General features: G+C 40.6%; 1 protein-coding gene across 8 annotated transcripts in view; it reads left to right on the forward strand.

Annotated features, from left to right (window-relative positions):
* side-III (sidestep III) overlaps positions 1-18,685 on the forward strand; it is a 22,929-nt gene extending 4,244 nt beyond the window's left edge. For 3 of the 8 annotated variants that reach the window (XM_011143647.3, XM_025298737.1, XM_025298735.1), the window contains 14 exons: positions 1,112-1,513; positions 4,736-4,868; positions 5,715-5,923; positions 6,503-6,613; positions 7,925-8,128; positions 9,114-9,259; positions 9,769-9,919; positions 10,579-10,709; positions 11,612-11,771; positions 12,760-13,056; positions 13,706-14,026; positions 15,778-16,068; positions 16,851-16,960; positions 17,632-18,685. In XM_011143647.3, coding sequence (XP_011141949.1) covers positions 1,342-1,513; positions 4,736-4,868; positions 5,715-5,923; positions 6,503-6,613; positions 7,925-8,128; positions 9,114-9,259; positions 9,769-9,919; positions 10,579-10,709; positions 11,612-11,771; positions 12,760-13,056; positions 13,706-14,026; positions 15,778-16,068; positions 16,851-16,960; positions 17,632-17,745 — 2,550 coding nt within the window. In that variant the 5' untranslated portion in view covers positions 1,112-1,341 and the 3' untranslated portion in view covers positions 17,746-18,685. Of the gene's footprint in view, positions 1-1,107; positions 1,514-4,735; positions 4,869-5,714; positions 5,924-6,502; positions 6,614-7,924; positions 8,129-9,113; positions 9,260-9,768; positions 9,920-10,578; positions 10,710-11,611; positions 11,772-12,759; positions 13,057-13,705; positions 14,027-15,777; positions 16,069-16,506; positions 16,961-17,631 lie in introns of those variants that run through there. The other 5 variants (XM_025298734.1, XM_025298736.1, XM_025298739.1 and 2 more) reach the window with 4 other exon arrangements.
* The last annotated feature ends 353 nt before the right edge of the window (positions 18,686-19,038 follow it).

Genomic DNA, 19,038 nt, shown 5'->3' on the forward strand with positions numbered 1-19,038 from the left:
TCGCTGTAGGAAAAAAATTGTGCGTGACAGCAACTGTCAATATGATCACAGAACAAATTCTCTCTTTCTCTCTCTCTTTCTCTCTCTTTTTCTCATCTTTTGTAGATATTATCTCCAGTATTGTATATAACATTGCAACAAGTCATCCCGCATTTCGAAGTAATTTAACTTTGTAAAATAAATTTGTTGTTGGTTTTATCGAGAAATTCGTGCCGCATTTATTCAACAGACTATGAAGAAATATTCTTATTTGTTTCACGGAGAAGTTATTTAATTTAGCTGCAATTGTATTAGTACGTATATATCAGCGTATAACGTAAAAGATTAGCACGTAAAGTAATTTTCTATTACTGCGCGTATCGTTGCTTTTTTTGACTGATTCCTATTGTCAAAGCAACTAATTAATAGTTCTAATAAAATTCATCAGTGTGTCAAATCTCCCTCGATATAACAGTGAATATAAGTTATCTCAACTCATTAATTCTGATTATTAATCTTATAGACGTCTGAGACTCGATTATTGTTTTCCCTACATTTCCTACAGTGAAATTCCATTAAAAACGAGTTCATTCAAAAATTCATTCGAGACGGCAGTGAAAATACTTTCTCTCTCGAAATTCTAAAAATAAATACTAACTCAAACTTAAAATAAAGTCTTCATTCATACAAATGTTTTAACCGATTAGAGTGAATTTGTCCTGTGAGTCAATGGAGAATATCGGATCCGCTCTTCCATTTCGAATGAAATTGAATCCACTCAACGCGCGCGCGTTTCAGAGGGAAGAGTTCACTCTATACGAGTGAAGTCACTCGAATTCGAGTGACTCTGCTGTCACTCTATTTTTCAAGTGGAATTTCACTCGAAGATATATAATGAAAGGAGACTAATGTGAAAAATTGACTGTCCGTACATATCACGTCTACAGATTTGCTAAACTAGCGAGGTCTTTAGGTGTAACACTACAAATCTTTATTTGTCGGTATCAAAGCACGCGCGAAACAAAAACAAAAGCAATCGTCGCTTCGCGCTAACGTAACAACGGTAGCGCGAAACGAAGCACGGCGAGCAGCCGGCAGGCGCGAGTGAAAACAGCTAGTATTGGTCAGACAGGTGGCTATCTGTACGCTTCGCGAGTGGGCTTTCGAACACGAAGAATCCGCGCTCGGTTCGCTGAGCGTGTCCTGCGTCCTTGCTTCTGCCCGTCTGTCTGCCTGCGACCTACGGAGGATCGCGGGGCGGGCCAACACGCAACTCACGGCGTTCGAGGCGAGCCAAAAGACGACGGGGTCCTCTCGACGTGGAATGACAATAAGGGGGTGCTGCACCGACGGGGTGGTATTATGCGGGGTACGGATTTGAGCGTACCGAAGTGCCCGGCGAAGGTATCGCCCTTCGGGATGGCACTCGGGACACTGGCCGAGATAGCAGTGAGACTCGTGATCGGCGGCTACATCTTCGCCGTGGTCGTCTGCGTGAACGCCAGCGACAACTGGGATAAGGACGACGACATAGGTACGCGAATACGAGGGCGACTACGACACGCGAGCTAGCGCTCGAACAATCGGGATTAATCGCTCGTCCGTTTCCTGATTCAGCCGAATGTACAGGGTGTCCCGAAACCGTGCTCGGTCCATTTCACTGCAAATTCATCGGCTAGATTCGCGAGTTCGGTTTTCCTCTCTAGTGCGCGCGGCAGAGAGTCGAGGTACTTTCCGAATTTCTCCGACCCATTTCGCATCGCCTTTATATGTGTGTACGTGAATGTATGTGTGTGTGTGTGTGTGTGTGTGTGTGTGAGAGACTGAAATCACCTTAAATTATTTCCGATCGAGTTCTCTTCGGGACAAAGTATACTCCAAATTAGCCGATAAATATTATTCCCTTTGCTATCGTGAAGTTTAGTACTACTCTTCCGAAGAGGAAGTTACTCTTTTATCTTAAATTGTTAATTATCGAAGAACCGTGTTTCGGTATTCCAACGATATCCAACGTCGTCGGATGAATCACACGGTGGCTCGAAGATACACCGATATATTCGGGTGTGTTGTATTTCCAATGGCAAAAACCTACCGGGAAATAAATATATATTTGCCGAATATGTGTTTCCGTGCGAATGCATTTTATTTCAATTGTCGTTAAAGGAGGAAAGGGAGAATAACAAGGGCGTTGAATAATAAATAGTTTGGAAATTTACGGTTTTCACGAGAGACGCGCGAGGAGCGCATCAAGCTTAGCGACTCGCTGTTTCTTTCCAGATTATAGTTGTACACACAATGTTAACGGAGAAAGAGGAATTTACTTAAGCAGAGTTATAGTGGATCCAGCCTTAATCCATGCCGGTGACTCGTTTGCTGTGCACACTTAGCGCCGTTTGGCGCAAAAACCCTACCTCCAGGCTTTTGTTCGCGGGATGCATATGTATTTCATAAATATATATTGAAAAACGGGAAACTGACAAAGTCATGAAATTGAAAACTGTTAGGATCGATACATACAAAGTTATCGCATTTTTTAAATAAAAGTAGGTCAAAATGGTCCCGAACGGAACAGTAGGGTTGGATACCCTTAAAACGTCATAAAATAGCAAATAAGTTCCTACAAACACATATACACGCACACGCATAGAGTTCCGGCCGAAAGTGTACACAGGGCTTTTACAACTTTTGAATTTATAATCGCGCCACTTACGGCTACTTAAAAATTTCCGGTTATATATTTCCAACTTTTATTCGTAGTTATATCCTAGTATCTGTCTCTCTTAAACTACCCTGTTCGCAGTTATCCACATAGAGCATATAGAACATACGCCATATTTCTAAATTTCTCGTTTCTCTCTGAGTCTACACACACATCTCATCTCTTTTTTCTCTCTACATTTATATCTCTAAAATTTTTGAATATAAAAGTGATAGACGTTTAAAAATAACGAATATTAAAAGTACAGATACGCTGATGTGAAGCTAAAAAAAAGAGAAAGGAAAAGAAAGTAGTTAAAACCTCCGTTCAAATTTCGTTCAACCTCTATTCTAATTTTTCGAAGGACAGATAGAATTTTTTTCGAAAAAAAACCTGATTCGCGTCACGAAAATGCCTTGTAGCGTGCATGTTACATTTCGCGTCGAAGCGTCACAAACAAATGCAAAAACGATATCCTGCCGGAAGAGTTCGTATTCATGTATACGGGTGGGCGTCATTCGATTGATGAAAATTGTGGCGTATCAGGGAAACTCCGGGAAAAATCAGACGCGGACTTGTTGCGATACCGGAAATCGCTCAGAGCGTGAAACTTGTTCAAAGAAACGTTACGCGACGCAATTATATTCCATGCCGCTGGGCGGAAATTCTCCATTATGCGCGAAAATGAACTTCATTAATGATATTTTTCAAGCAGCTTTCCTGTTTCGTTTATATTCGTAAGAAGCAGAATAGCTTTCTTTTTATATCGCGAAACAAGGCTCTCTCTCTTTCTGTCTCTCTCCCCCTCTCTCTCTCTCTCTCTCTCTCTCTCTCTCTCTCTCTCTCTCTCTCTCTCTCTCTCTCTCTCTCTCTCTCTCTCTCTCTCTCTTTCTCCCTCTCACTTCTTTGCGTCAAAATACGAAGTTGCAACGACGTCTATGAAAATATCTACATATTTTTTATATAAGTTTATTTTAAGAAATGACAGAAATGTCGCTGGATTGCACTTCAAAATTTCCACTGGTTACGTTATTGCATAGCGAGACTTAAGAATATACTGAATAATTTTAGGACCGGATTTAATCTCGATGATTTTACCCATTGGATATCATTCATTCGAATAATTTCAATAATTTTACGTACGATGTAATGTTTGATAATTCACGATAAAATATGTTTTATATTTTCCTATAGAAACTAATATTACATAAGACATGATTAATTTCTATCAATTTAAAAATTCATAATAAAAAAATAATAGAAATTATACTATTCCTAAATGTAAAAACCGTTTTAATAGAGAGCGGTTTTCGTATAATATACGTATATATATATATATATATATATATATATATATATATATATAATTCGTAGTATATAATTCTGTGCATTTGCGCGGATATTATAAATTTATCAATTTAAAAACTATCGAATCGTTTTAAGCTACTATTTTTTACGATCTAAAGAAGCAAAGAAGAGGTTTTACAACCTCTATCTACATAAAATTATTCAAAACATTCATAGCTGACAAGATTTAGCCGTGAAAGAACTATGTGGAAGTCATATTGTTGCTCGCGAAAAGTTTCAAAGAAACCGTTAAAATCGGAGAAATTGGAAAAGTTTCGAAAACTCTGTAAACCACTGTTTTAACCATCTGAAAAGAAGCTACAATTTTCCAAAAAGAACCGCATAAAATGTACATTAACACTAGTAGACCATTGTTCATCGTGATTACCGAGAATTCGTTTTCAAGAATACGATTGCTGTCGTCAAAGATAAACGCTATGAGAAAAAAAGAATGATCGCGTCTCCAGTGGAACACTTTCTGTCGACTTCGTGAAAACCAATTCGAAAGATCTATCCGTTATCGACGATGTAAGATGAAATTCAAAGTTACTAAATGCAACTAATCGATTTTACATTTCTCTGCGTGTCTAACGGAAATCTCAAAATACGATTTCGTTGCATTTCACATTTAAAATGAGATACATCCACGGTTCCAACAATCATCGTAGCTATTGTTCAATCGCGTTAATCACGGTCTTTTGACCTTCTCAGTGTCCACATCTAAAGTCAGCGCCGTACTTGGTCGTACTGCCACTTTGCCTTGCGACATCGAGCCGTCCACGCGAGAAGATCGCGTCTACATGGTGCTTTGGTTCCGCGATTACGCGATGAAGCCCATTTACAGGTGAGCAAACTCGCACTACTAGTGCTAATACCGTCAAAGCAAAGCTAAAAATTTCTCTTGAAAAAACATGAGAACCTGAGAGCACCATGTGTGTGCACCGGTTTAAGCAGGAATTAATGTTATTGAGAATTATTTGAATATAATTATAAATAATTTCGCACTTTCTGTTCATTACATTTATTTTCACGTAGCATATATATCTTACATATATCTTAGTTACATCCAATTTCACCTAGTTTTCATTATTAATAATGACTCGTGTTTCCAACGACATAGTTTCCTGATTTTGCGCGATAAATTTTCTATCTTTGTCTGCAATTATTCATAATCCTGTAATATTGACTCCTGCAAGAATTTATAACGATATTTATAATTTGCTTTTATATACTATCACATGTCTTATTTAGATATTATTCAATTCTGTAGTATTTAATTATTTTTTATTATTCTGTTAGTATGACAAAGTCGATTATTTGAAAAATATTTTTTCTGAAATTATGATTAATTTTTATGCCGCAAAATTAAAAACATGTTCAAATAAATTACTAATTACTTGTTATACCATATACGTTTCGATTTCAACATGTATATATTCCAATTATTGTGCAGCAGTATATTATTTTTTAAAAATGTTCTTTGTGTTCTTTCAACATTGAATTAAATAATTATCAACAAAACTTCCCTCTAAATCCAAATAAAACGAGAACAAAAAATTATAATATTATGAATTACTATAAAATGGTAATTCCATTTTCATAATAATTTATAATAAGAATTATTGGAACTATTTAAATTATGAAATTTATAAATTATATGACGATACATGTGTGCATGCGTAAAACTTAGCTTCGACGTGCGGGGACGGGCTTTCAACAAGGCCCTGAACTGGTCGGACAGCACCGCGGTAGGGCCTAGGGCGTACTTCGTCACCGTGACGAAGCCAGCCGCCCTTTCGTTGGAGGCGGTCCAGCTGGACGACGAGGGTATCTACAGATGCCGGGTGGACTTCAAAAATTCTCCGACGAAGAACTTCCAAGTGAATCTCACGGTGATAGGTACGAGCTCATTACCGTAACGACTGACGGTCGGTCGATCGATTGTGCTATAGTATACTGCCTCGGTATGATTAAACGCGCTTTGTAACGTAAACCCCTTCGGAGATCGTTTAGCGCGACGGAAGAAAAGAGAGAACAATCGAGGGATTACCGTTAGCCGACGCGAGTGATCTTTTTTTCCGTTCAGACGCGAGAAGTTAAACTTCTCATTGGAACGATCTCACTCCGTCGCCGGTGGTTTCGCTAATTGAAGGGGTCCGCCGGCGGGGTTGGGTCGGGGACGGCAAACGGCGCCGGTGTAACCCACTTTTCCCCGGGAACTTGGGGGCGAATTAATCGAAATTTCATTTTCGCGGGAGAGTTTAAAATTAATTTTCTCGAGTCCTTAAAAAGACGGCACGAACAAACGAACGAACAAATGAACGAACGAACGAACGAACGAACGAACGAACGAACGAACGAACGAACGAACGAACGAACGAACGAACGGACGAACGGACCGGCGGGCGCTCGCTGTTGCGCTTGATTAATTGTCCGTCAATTATGGAAAACGAACTCCTTTCGCGGGATTGTTCGCAGTACCGCCACACCAGCTGTTCGTTTATGATCATTCCGGGGTGCAGCTGGAGGAGGTCGCCGGACCGTTCGAGGTCGGCGAGGAGTTCGGCTTGTCCTGTGAGGTGAGAGGAGGTAAGGAGGTACCTTTTGAAGGATACTCTGATCTGTAAGAGAGACCGGGACGGATTTGACAATTCTTCAGAATTTTACTGTTAGAATTCTTCAGGCAACTAACTGTTGTCGACTATCTTGATTTATTCATAAACCGTAACGCAAATTTTTCCTCGCGTTCTCGATCTTCCTGCTCCTTAAACATATGAAACGATGAACTGTCGGTATAAATAAGGCAGCTGACGTAACGTCAAAGCAAACGCATCGAATAACGAAGCGTTCGGTTCGTTGAGTCACGCGGTGAGAGACGGCGTTAGCGTGCAATTAATTAATTTGGAACCGCGCGAAGCTCAGAGAGCGTGTACTTGGGAAATAGTCGAGTTAGAATTAAAGTTATCTTTGTTTCTTCATTATTCTTTCCTGGATTATCCGCGAAACTTGCTAATTACTTAGCTAAAAAAATAAATAAGACATATCTTGATACCTCGTCTCAACTGCGTTCATTTTTCAAGGGAATCTTTATCTCAATGAAGCGTGCGCGTGCCGGTATGTGAGTTTACTGCACCATCGAAGGCAGTAATTCCCTTCTCTCCCGTATCCTTTCCTCCTCCCGTAATATTTCTTCGTAATTCTTTTTCTCGTGCTCGATCCGTTTGTTAATAACAGACGTCGGAGATGAAATACGGTGTTTCGAGGTGAAATAAATTTCCCGCGACACACTTTAAGAGCAGCAATGAATTCACCGATGTAATCCTCGTCACGCATTTCCATTTATAATATTTTAGCCGCTAATCCCTCCTCCTTCCCCCCCATTTTTAACCTACTCCCTTTCTCCTGCATCCCTCTCTCTCTCTCTCTCTCTCTCTCTCTCTCTCTCTCTCTCTTTCTCTCTCTCTCTCTCTCTCCCTCTCTCTCTTGGAGAAGAATCAGGTTTCTCATTAACATGTTTAGTCAGATACGAATCTCGGCGGGTGACAAATTACCCGTCGGCTCCACATTACACGTGTAAACGCCCGAGAGATCGCGTGAATGAACAAATAAAAAGAGAGAGGGAGGCAGAGGAGAGCGAAAAGGTGGGAGGGGGAAAAAAGGAGAAAAAGAAAACGAGAGGAAGAAGGAAAGATAACGCGGTATCGTTCGAAATTAAATACGAGTTCCCCTAAGTGGCCGAGAATTACGAAGGCGCGTTCGATCGGAAACACCCGGTATTAAGCGTAATTATGGTCCCGGTGATTTGTCTGCTGTCACGCAAGCGATCGAGCGGCGGAGTTAATTAGCCGCGTATAATTTCCGTGCTTTCCGTGCTCGCGCGTACGTCTCTCGCGCGCAAAGGGAAACCAACGCCGGTGGTGAGCTGGCTGGTGAACGGCAAGGAGGTGGACGGCAGGCTCGAGGAGTTCGGCCAGAACATCGTCGTCAGCAAATTGACCGTGCCGCAGCTGCGAAGGGAGCACCGCAACACCACGTACAAATGCCGGGCGACCAACACGCATCTAATTCCTCCGTTGGAGAAGACGGTGGTCCTCGACGTTTATCGTGAGTGCCATTCCCCTCGAATCGTCCGTGCGAATGCGGAAGCGAATTTTCGCGGACGTAGGGACGACCTTTCGTCCCTGATTCTAGTCCCCTTCGTTGCGACATTGTGATACGCGCGAAAGGAAAAAGAGAGAGAGAAGGAATTTGTAGAAACTCTCTTCAGATTCTTTTCCTTTAATGAGAAATTTAGATAAATATATGAATTTCGTTTGCATTGAGATTTGAATTCATTTACGTCTGTTTCATCAGTTTATCTCGGCAAAGAGAACGCAACGGTTCTTTTCAAGCTACGAATCGACGAAGCATTAAACGAGGTCGTTGAGAAATTAATGCATTGGGAGTGTAGTCAGCACACGCATGTAATGTATATGAAATTAATCGAATTTTGTATCGAAATCGCAGTTAGAGAGACTCGATCCGGGTAATATACGATGTATTTTTTATGCAACGTCAGACATATTTGTCAAAAATGACCGTTATTTGCTGTAATATTGCTCATAAAATTTTCAAGTGAACTTCTGTGAAGTTAATTAAAATTCGTTGCGCGACATTCAGCGTGTTAATAATTCACAGTTTAACTATAAGCGTATTTTTCTCGAATAACATACCCAACCAGAGCTTTAAATTGTTTCCTATTTTCCTATTTAAGCAAAATTATTTCGTTATTCCGCATAATACAATCTCTCGTTATATTCACCTTAATATTTCACTTAAATGAAATTGATCTTGTGTGCCCGATTTATTTGAATCGTCTCCTAATTATTCTTCATTTTTCTCAAAATGCTCAAGTACAACGATTTGAAAATTATGATTAAACGAAATAAATTATAATTCAATTATATTATACATTTGTGTGTTATACACGATGATGCAAGACTGACTAAACTTTGACGTGGTATTTTCAACTTTGCTAACGATTATTCATAGCTCGACTCAATAATATGCAACAAGAGTTAATCGCAGATTATACTCCGATCGGTTCTAGTGAAACCGCTTAACGTGAAGATATTGTCGAAACTAACGCTTCTGGAAACGGAGAAGGACTACTCCATCACTTGCGAAACGACAGGATCGCATCCTCGAGCTCGCATCATCTGGCTCGAAGGGAACTCTACATTTCGTAGCGGCAAGGTCGATTATAATGATTTTACATATAATTCAGATTCGTTTTTCTCTGGAACTATTTTCTGAAAACATGTGTCAAATCAAAGTTGTCCTAAAAAAGATTCCAACGCTCTTATAAGATTGTGACTTTATCTTCATCTAAAACTGCTCTTCTAAAGTCTGCACGTCAAAGCCATTTTATATTTTTCTACATAAAATAATATTGCTTTTCAAATAATTTCCACTTGTCACATTGTGCATGTAAAAGTATCAAAGTAAAATCATCAAAAAATAAATACTTTTCGCGATATTTCATATTTTATATCGAATTTTATGTCTCTTTTGAAACCAACTAGCTTTTAATCGAAATATTTCTTTCCGGAAAATGTTTAGGCACAAAAAGAAAAATTGATATATTCTTTAAAACGAATCGTTCTATATGTGTACATGAGACGATTGCAACACAGTTTATTACGTGCGTGTAATTTTTTGATCGGCTCAAATTGTCGTAACTTCCGATTTTCGAATGCACTTAGATAATGGAGAGCGGTAACGCTTCGGTGGTCCTGAGCACGCTGATATTCTCACCCGTCCCGGACGACCACGGCAAGATACTGAAATGCCGAGGTGAAAATCCCGCCCTGAAAAACGCGTTCTTGGATGACACCTTCAAGTTGAACGTCGTCTGTAAGTGCGCCTTTCGCTGTCTCTCCTTACAAAACGAAGTCGAGATTATCACGAGAAATAAATTTTCATTCGATCGATCAGTTCATAAACGAATTTAATAAATTTTTACATCGTTCAGTCGTCGATGATACATGCCGTCGGTGGAATGTATGTTTTTCATAGGTAATAATTTCATTATAATAATATTATTATACGCGATGCGTATTATCGACGCGCTTTTATTTCAAATATTCAATCTTACCGAATAAAATCCAAACATACAGGTCGCTGTGAAAATACGATAGAAAAACGGCATGGATATGGAAAGTGGACGCCAATGATGCACAATTGTGAGACTACATAATTGATCGCGTGATGCATATTCGTTTACTTAACTGATCGCAAACTGAAATCGGCTGTATAAATATTTCTAAGAAACGTACATGCAGAAATTTCCCCACCACGTGACACAGTAGCTTGGGGGTTATTGCTGCCCTCGGGAAGAATCGGAACCACTATAAATTGGCCGCACGAATAGGCGCATACGTTATTTACCGGCGTCGCTTCCCCACACACTACCTCCTGCGCTTTTAATATTTCATGTCCGCTTTCCCGGCACTTGCCGTACCATTATGGTCGCAACGCGTGCAATATTAAGGCGTCGAAAAAATTCTCCCCAGTTCCGCCTAAAGTGCAGCTGCATCTGGGCAGCACCCTGAACGCGAAGAACATAAAGGAGGGCGACGACGTGTACTTCGAATGCAAAGTACGGGCCAATCCGGAGCATCACAAAATCACCTGGCGACACAATGTAAGTCACGGTCGTCGATCACGAGATCCTTGGCCTTCAATATCGGACCCGCAAGAAGTTTCTCGTTCCGCTCCGAAATTTCCCGAGTTGCCCAGAACACGCGCTCTCGGGAACAGCGTCGATTTATCCTTTCCGCCCGAAAGATCTTCTCTATCTATGCATGAGATTTTTCGGCGAAAAAAACGAAGAGCACTTCAGCGCGGACGGAATATCGTCGATACGTTCCGAATTTTTATAGAGAGAGGAGTCTCCGCAAGAGAAATCTTCGCTAGGAAACGAGGAAAGGCAAAAGCTCGGGGCGGCTTGGCCAACTCTTCAGAATTTTGGTGTTGGAACTTTTCAAACGACTAATTCCTTTTATTAACCGTGCAAACGGGACAGAGATAATCTTCCTCTCTCATGTCTATAATGATCTCCTAACCCGCGTATTTTTCATGAAAGAAAAGTCTCTCAATTCGTGTAATCGAATACGGGATGGGGCGAAAACTCGACGACGAGGAACGATATCTCTGTGACCGCGACTGAAGACATACGTCTGAACATTCAGCAGTACTAAAACTCGTTCGAGATAACTGAGGGCAATTGGCTGAGTAGAAACCTCCTACACAGAGGAATCTTTCTATTCCTATAAGCGAACTCTCGCCTGATGCCCAGGCAACGGCAGATTCAGTTACACTAACTGAGAAGTCGTTTTTCCCCGTATGTTGCCATCGAAATACGAACATACTGCATGACGTGATCAACCTGCCTCGGTCTCCCCTACACCGATAAAGTTTCACGCGAGGTCGATTCGCCAGCTGCTTTCGATCAGTGTGATAAGATCAAATGTAGGACACTGTTACTTTGAAAGCAGGCTCGCAGCCGCCGTGATTAAATCGCTTAATGGTGTCCATCAATGACAGGGCGCGATGCTCACGCAAAACTATTCGGCCGGCATCATCATGAGCACCCAGAGTCTGGTGCTGCAAAGTATAGGTCGCGACAACGCGGGCAATTACACGTGTCTGGCCAGCAACGACCGCGGGGAAACGACGAGTCCGATCGTGACCCTGAGAGTGCAATGTAAGTAGACACGAAGAGCTCTATCGCGTGATAAGAAATAAGATCGACACCGACGACGACGACGATGATGCGCGACTGACCTTCGTGTTTTGTCGTCGCGGGTGAACTCTTACTTTCGCGAGATTCGGCGACTCGCAAGATAAAATTCTCTCCCGATTATCGTTGCACCGTCGCTAATTGCAGTTTGAAATTATATCAATTTTAATCCCTGATAAGAGCTCGGAAAAGAAACGTGTAATTTCGATAAGCGAACGCTCGGCGATTAATTGCATGTTAAATTAAGGTCATGTTAGCCGGACGAGGATACTGGGAAAAAATCAACGCGTGAAAAGAGAAGCACGCGTATTCGCGTAATGCGAACCATGTATTCGTCACGAACAATTAAATATTTACACACACATGCGCGCGCGCGCGCACGTGCGATTTAGGAGTACAAATATTTATGTGACAAATTAATGATAATAACTAAAATGAAAGTAAATGATTGATACGCGTTATAATCATCGCAGCAAAATTGATATTATTGCGAAAACATTGACCTCTGACTTTTACGGCGAGTTGAAAGTTACCCGAGCATCGGCCCGTACGTTTCGCCAGTAAACTCCGAAATACTCATTACACAATATGCCAACTGTGCTTAATTGCATTCGGGAGCGGAATATCTCGGACGTCGGGATATGAAGGGGAGAGGGAGATTACATTTTAGAAGCTAATTTATTTTCAACCCCTGTATTCAGCCCCTACGGCAAGCGCGTAATTCTCCTGATTAAGGGTGAATAAAATGACGTTTAAACTTGGTATAATCCCGCTTCCAAAGTTCCCCCGATCGATAGCGGAAACAAGATCGCCCCTTCGCGTCTTCGCGTCATGCTCTCATCGTTTCTACGTCAACGACGAGGACACATGCGTGTACGCGTATGTGTGTGCATACGTATGTATGAACTGTTTGTTTCTGTCTCTTCTTTGCCGTCGCACACCTACACGGTAGTCGCGCCGGTTTGCAAGATGAAGGAAGTGACGATCATTGGAGCCTCCCTCGAGGAGTCTGTAAAAGTACGCTGCGAGGTGGACGCCGATCCAAGCGAAGTCGACTTCGTCTGGGAATTCAACAACAGCGGTGAGAACTTCGAGGTTGCGCCGGCCAAGTTCGATGGCAACAATGGCACGATGAGTGAGCTCGTCTACACCCCGGAGTCCGAGAGGGATTACGGCGCTTTGACCTGCTGGGGTAGAAACGCGATAGGGAAGCAGGAAGCGCCCTGCATCTATCAGGTCATTCCGGCAGGTGACGACATTTCAGATAATTCTTTAAACGATTTTTAATTCTTTCCCTGATACATTTGTTTGTCGAAGATCTTTCTAGTTTGTAGCTTGTAGCGAGAAAAAATTCTTCTGCGCGATACTTTGCAATATTGACAAACAATCAGTGAAAATATTTAAATATTATCAGGTACATGTCACGATGCCGCATCGTGTCTGGTATAAAATTTCTGCCGCAATTTTTTGCCCACTCGATTCGCATGCACACACATTCACACTTTTTCTACCCTGTTGTACCGAGATCTCCAAAATAATCCGCACTACATTTAACTCCGTGTTTGCGGTCCATCGTGCGGTCTATGTTTCTAATATGTCTTTCTCGAACTGTCACAAAACTTTTTTCTACCTTCACATCAGAACTTCAATCGAATGCTGAAAACTGGGAAAAATACCTCCATTTTTCTGCTCCACTACTCCGCGTATATCTTTTTCTTCTCTTTTTGGACATCGCGCTGGTTACCGTTGGAAAGTATCGAGTGAGGAGTATCCGTCGAAGGTGCTTTTCACTCGCCGTGAAAAAGAATCATCTTTTAATTAAAGCTTGTCGATTCTTAATCAAAAAGACGACGGGCCCGCGAAGAGGGTTTCACATGATGAGAACGTACCTTGTGCAGTGAAACCGAATCCACTGAACAACTGCACCATCAAGGCCTCGTTGAATCAGAGCGCGGAGATCTTGGAGGTGGAGTGCGTGCCGGGTTACGACGGCGGACTCCACCAGGAGTTCCGGCTGGAAGCTTACGAGGTGTTGACTGGCAATCTCCGGGTGAACGCATCCAGCGTGTCGGTCGATCTACCGATCTTCCGGATCGCCGTGGCAGATCTGCTGCCGGCCACGCATTTCTACCTGGTGACGTACGCCGTGAATGCGAAAGGCCGTAGCGAAGTGTCGCTGTTGGAGGACATAATGCTGCGGGATTCGGAGAAGCACACTGGTAATGGAATGAATTATTTCTTATTCTAATCGTGTCGAGTTACTGTTCAACTTCAGCAATGTGAATTTTTACTTACTTTTTTCTGACTACATATATCGATCCAATAAAAAAGGTTTTTCTGAGATGTTGAAATTAAATGCTCATTATATCTGGCTTCTCTCTTTTTCATGTAAACTATGTAAATTTTTATATATTTGCGTGTGAACAGTTAAGAGTTATTTATCTTACTATTTTTGTAGAAGCATATAATAAAATAAAATGGTAATAAAGCAATACAAAATATATGAGTAGCATAAGAAGCTTTCTACATTTTTTTTTAAATACGAGAAATCTTCGTAAAATATTCATAATTTTGAAATATTCTTCCTATAATAATTTTCAATAATTTGTTGATCAAGTTTGGAAGACCGAAATGTAAAATGTACCTTCAATTTCTTTATAAAAAATAACAAATTGGGTAAGATTAATTATATTTTGGAAAGATCTAAATCGAATCGGCAAATAATCGAATTTATCTTCTGTAATTAAATATTCCACAATCTTCGAGATTAACAAGTGATTTGGGATCTATATATACTTATTTCAGATATTAACTCCTCTTAAGAATTTCCGACGTAACCATAAGAGAAATATTTAATTCGCATGTTAAAATTCATTATTCATCTTGCATTATTATATGTTCACAATTCTGTGAAACGAGTTTACATTATTCTCTTTATATATTTATCAACTTACAATGATATACGATATGATCGCATATCGATAATTCATGAGGAAAAAATTACATTCATTTGCAATTATGATTTTGCAAATATTAATATTTTAATACATTAATACATATTAATATAAGCTAAACACTTGTAACTTAAAGCCGTAAGAGGTCTGCATAATTAGAAAATTAAAATAAGAATATATATATATATATATATATATATATGTTTTACACAAATAATTTATCTTGAACTATCAGTTGTTTTATTTAATTCAGAGGTAATGTGTATGCGTATGTGAAATGAGGTCATTCGCGTCACAGCTTAAAGGGCGTCAATAAATTTAACACGTTCGTTGCCAAGCGTCGTGCATATGTGCGACAGCGATAATTTTTCGCAGTTAATTTTTCATTCCTATACATAAGAACAATAATACGCGTTGTATTTCGTGCAGAAGTAATATTCCTCTCATAATGTGGCACGGTTAAGTGCGACAGAGCGACGGTTCGCAAAATTCACGGTGTTCCAATAGTCAAATATCTGATAAAAAAGGAATTAATATTGCTTAAGAATACACGATATTTAACGATTTAATTATACAATTGAAGGCGAAATATAAAAAAATGTTGTTAAAGCATAAGAGATATGAAAAGTTTGTAAATTATTTCAAAGATAATATAAATTTCAAAGCCTGTGAATAGATCATGTAACTAGCCAACCTCGTCCCGATTATCAAACATATTCGAATTAATATCCGAAATGATTACCATATAAATAAAATTGTTTATCGTCTATTTATAGCAATTCTATAATAATAGTGTTCCATTATTTACGGCTATTTCATCAACTTATATATATGTTTAATATAAAATATAAAAATGTAATATTATTTTAATTATAATAGAAAAAATAGAAGTGTTCGCGGGACTAATGATGACAAGTGGCCGTATGCGTTCGGATATAGAGATATGCCTGGCGATCTCATCATCAAGTTGCCGTCTGCCATCGCAGCGCAGTATTTATATGCTGTTTCACTTTCAGACACTGGCGTCAGCATGCTGCCGCTGATCTTGCTGCTGATCGGCTGCCTGATCGCCTTCGGGGTGACGGTGCTCTCAGTGATGCTGATGATGTATCGGCGTCGCGGCACCACGTCGCCGGTGCACATCGAGCCCTACATGAAGCAGCCGATAATCACCCCGCCGGACTCGCGGAACAACTCGATGTTGGACGTGACTCACGGCGACCACACGTACTTTGTCGAGTACACGTTGAAACAGGTCACCGATTATGCGCTCAATAATCAGCCGGATATCATACAGTCGCCGCAAGGTAATACCGTCGCGTAACGATCAAAAACCGTGATCATTTTTGTCGTCGCTTATCCGATTTGACTCAGCCGAGTTTCAATGGCTACGGCTGATTGGGGGAGGCCGGGGGTAGGTTCGCAAACTTTCTCAAACGAAGCGGAAAGAATTCCGCTGTTCGAACTTTTCAATCGACTAATTGTCGTGAATGACAATAAGAAGATGATAGAAACAACCTTCTTTATTATTCTACAACGACAGTTTTGTAAAACGTATAACAATATATTTTCTATTGCTATTGTGGCGAATTTGCTTTTGTGATCTTCTCTCGTAATGAATAGACTGACATAACGCATGATCAACATGCAACTTCCTGCGAACTTCCTCCGATCTCTTTCGACTTCATATTGTGTCTTGATCAGCGATTAACGGAGGATTCGTGGATCCGATTGTGCACTTTTAGATCCAGACAAGAACGAGAATCGTGTGACGTTTAATTGCTCATTAAGCGCATTATGCCGCTGAACACAATTAGTCGCGTTTGTAACGATTGATTATGCAATATCGAAAATTGCAGTCGGACATCGGACGCAGAGAGACGCGACTTTTGTGACGATTTTTGCTATTTGATTTAACGTATTATATGCAATTTTAACGTAACAACCGCAACGAGCTGTTCTCGACTCGCGAATATAACGCTGCGTGTAACCAGATTCGTTTGAATTCGATGAAAATTGTGTTTCGGAAGCTGCCGTTCTCGTCGGCCCGTCGACCGGTGCAAAAAACGGAATCACGTGCATGTTTCAGACCAAGAGAAGATCAAACGCGAGCCACAACTGTTTCTGCCGGTAAGACCGGATACGTTATTCGCGCCCTACGACATTCACAAGCAGGGTCTGCAGACAAACAGATGCAGTGTGAGTAACTTCTAAGATTTTATACATTCTCCTCGAAAACACGTTTCGCGACAGTGTCAGTCCCAAGCTAGCGAAACCATCGCGGTCTGCATAGGTCACATACTTCGCATAATTCTTCAAATGTCATATCAATACCGATATTGATATCAGATAGAATTTAAATTCCGCGACGTTGCGGTCGCGGATAAAATTCACCGGAGTATCGATATAATAATCGAACCTTACATCGGGGAAATACGCACGTCCTGGCTTTCCTATTAACGAAACGCTTTACGTATTAATAATTTTCCAATTAGCTCGGAGAAAACTCAAGATGAAATATAGCCGTCGGTCCTCCAATTCATCGAAAAATAGCAGGAAGTTCGATAATTCAAGAGATCCCGAAGAATCCGCGATTCGAAAGATCAGAGATATAATCTGTCGTAGATTGAACTTTTATTGATCGCTTATAAATTAAATCAATTTAATCAATCTTGATAACTTCTTTATAGTCGGGTCTCGCCGTCAGATAATTCAATTTTCTCTGGAGTGTTATGAATAATGTCGAATTCTTTAAAAAAGGTGGATAATTCTCATGGCACCGTGTTTGCGCTCGTTTTATGTCCCTAACAACTTGCTCAATTCTTGTTATTAATTAATCACATTTAGACGATATTGCTTCCACTTGACAGTTAAACCCGTTCTCCGCGAAGTCTTGGGAGCCCATCAGCTTCAAAGCCGATCGCAACCTCATGAAGGAGATCATCATCGCCAATTCCATACCAGGTCCCGAGAGCTGCGTGTAAACTCGATTGTGAGAGAGTGAATCGAGAGACTTACGCGCAAAAATGCACACATTTACGAACATTCATATGCATACACATGCAGTCAGTGGAAGAATGGTAGCAACACTTTTACCTCGACGAACCTCGGAAAGCATTCGGCATCCGATAGGGAAACTTATTTTCTGAAAGCGATTTTCACACTCCGATTAAATAAATTGACGAGTAATCGGCAAAACTGCCAATAATAATTCCCAGTTACGTGAGCTGTCGTCTTAACAATAGGTAAAACATTTTTTGTTAATATAAGTTACAAAGAGGAAACAAGAAAGAATTTTCTCGTTCGTTTTGACGATAAACTGTATTTTATTTCCTGTGCTGATGAGTTCATCAGCTGAGTTAATCTTAGCTACTATCTTAATCAGGATGTAATGAAAGTTATCCTGTTAATTATTAAAAAAAAAACCAATTCTCCTCATCGGAAGCGGATACATTGCGAAATTCTCAAAAGAGAAAGAAAACTATTGAGAGACTTTTCTTCCGCTGACTATACAGATGTCACACACGTACATATCACAGGACGATCGATTTTGAAAGCCTGAAGACTATCGCTTCGCGGTCGAGAAAAACTGGATCGCGCGCGTATCAATGCGAAATCAACGAATCTCTCACCGTCGCCTATTTCAACGCGCCGATGTGGTGACATATCACGACGATATCGTAGCAGACATATCAGCAATCGTATCGTAGCATATCGTGGCGCGATAGCCGCGACCATCTCCCAAGATCAACGATCGACGGATCCCTGGATCATCGATCCGGAATGCGAGAATCGCACGGGAGCGGACGAGGAGGAGAGTCCGCGGATCTAAAGACATCGCGAGGGACGATTTAGTCGCATAACTTAACCGAACGCTACACGTGGTGTACTATTCCAAGTTTAATATATTTTGTGTCAAGTCTTGAAGTGTCTCATCATTTCCAATGCGCATCTTCGTCGTCACGTCCCTTCCCAAGTGTCCTGCAGCGCATGAACGTCACGGAAAAAAGATTCTCCAATGCGCAGTTGGAAATCTCGCTAAACTTAATAAATCTGTAGTCGTAGCCCACAAATAGCTTTTTATATTACAATAATAAATTCTACGTAAGAGCTATGTAAGAGCTAACACACAATGACGATAAAGTTCGACATTATTGCACGACAGATTTGCTGGCACGTCGAAGACGATTCTCTGTCAAAATCAACGGAGGAATATAATTCAAGATATCCACCATATTTAAAGACGTATTATAAGACCATCATATTATAAGACATAT

This window comes from Harpegnathos saltator, unplaced genomic scaffold (genome assembly GCF_003227715.2).
Source record: "Harpegnathos saltator strain DR-91 unplaced genomic scaffold, Hsal_v8.6 scaffold237, whole genome shotgun sequence".
NCBI lineage: Eukaryota > Metazoa > Arthropoda > Insecta > Hymenoptera > Formicidae > Harpegnathos > Harpegnathos saltator.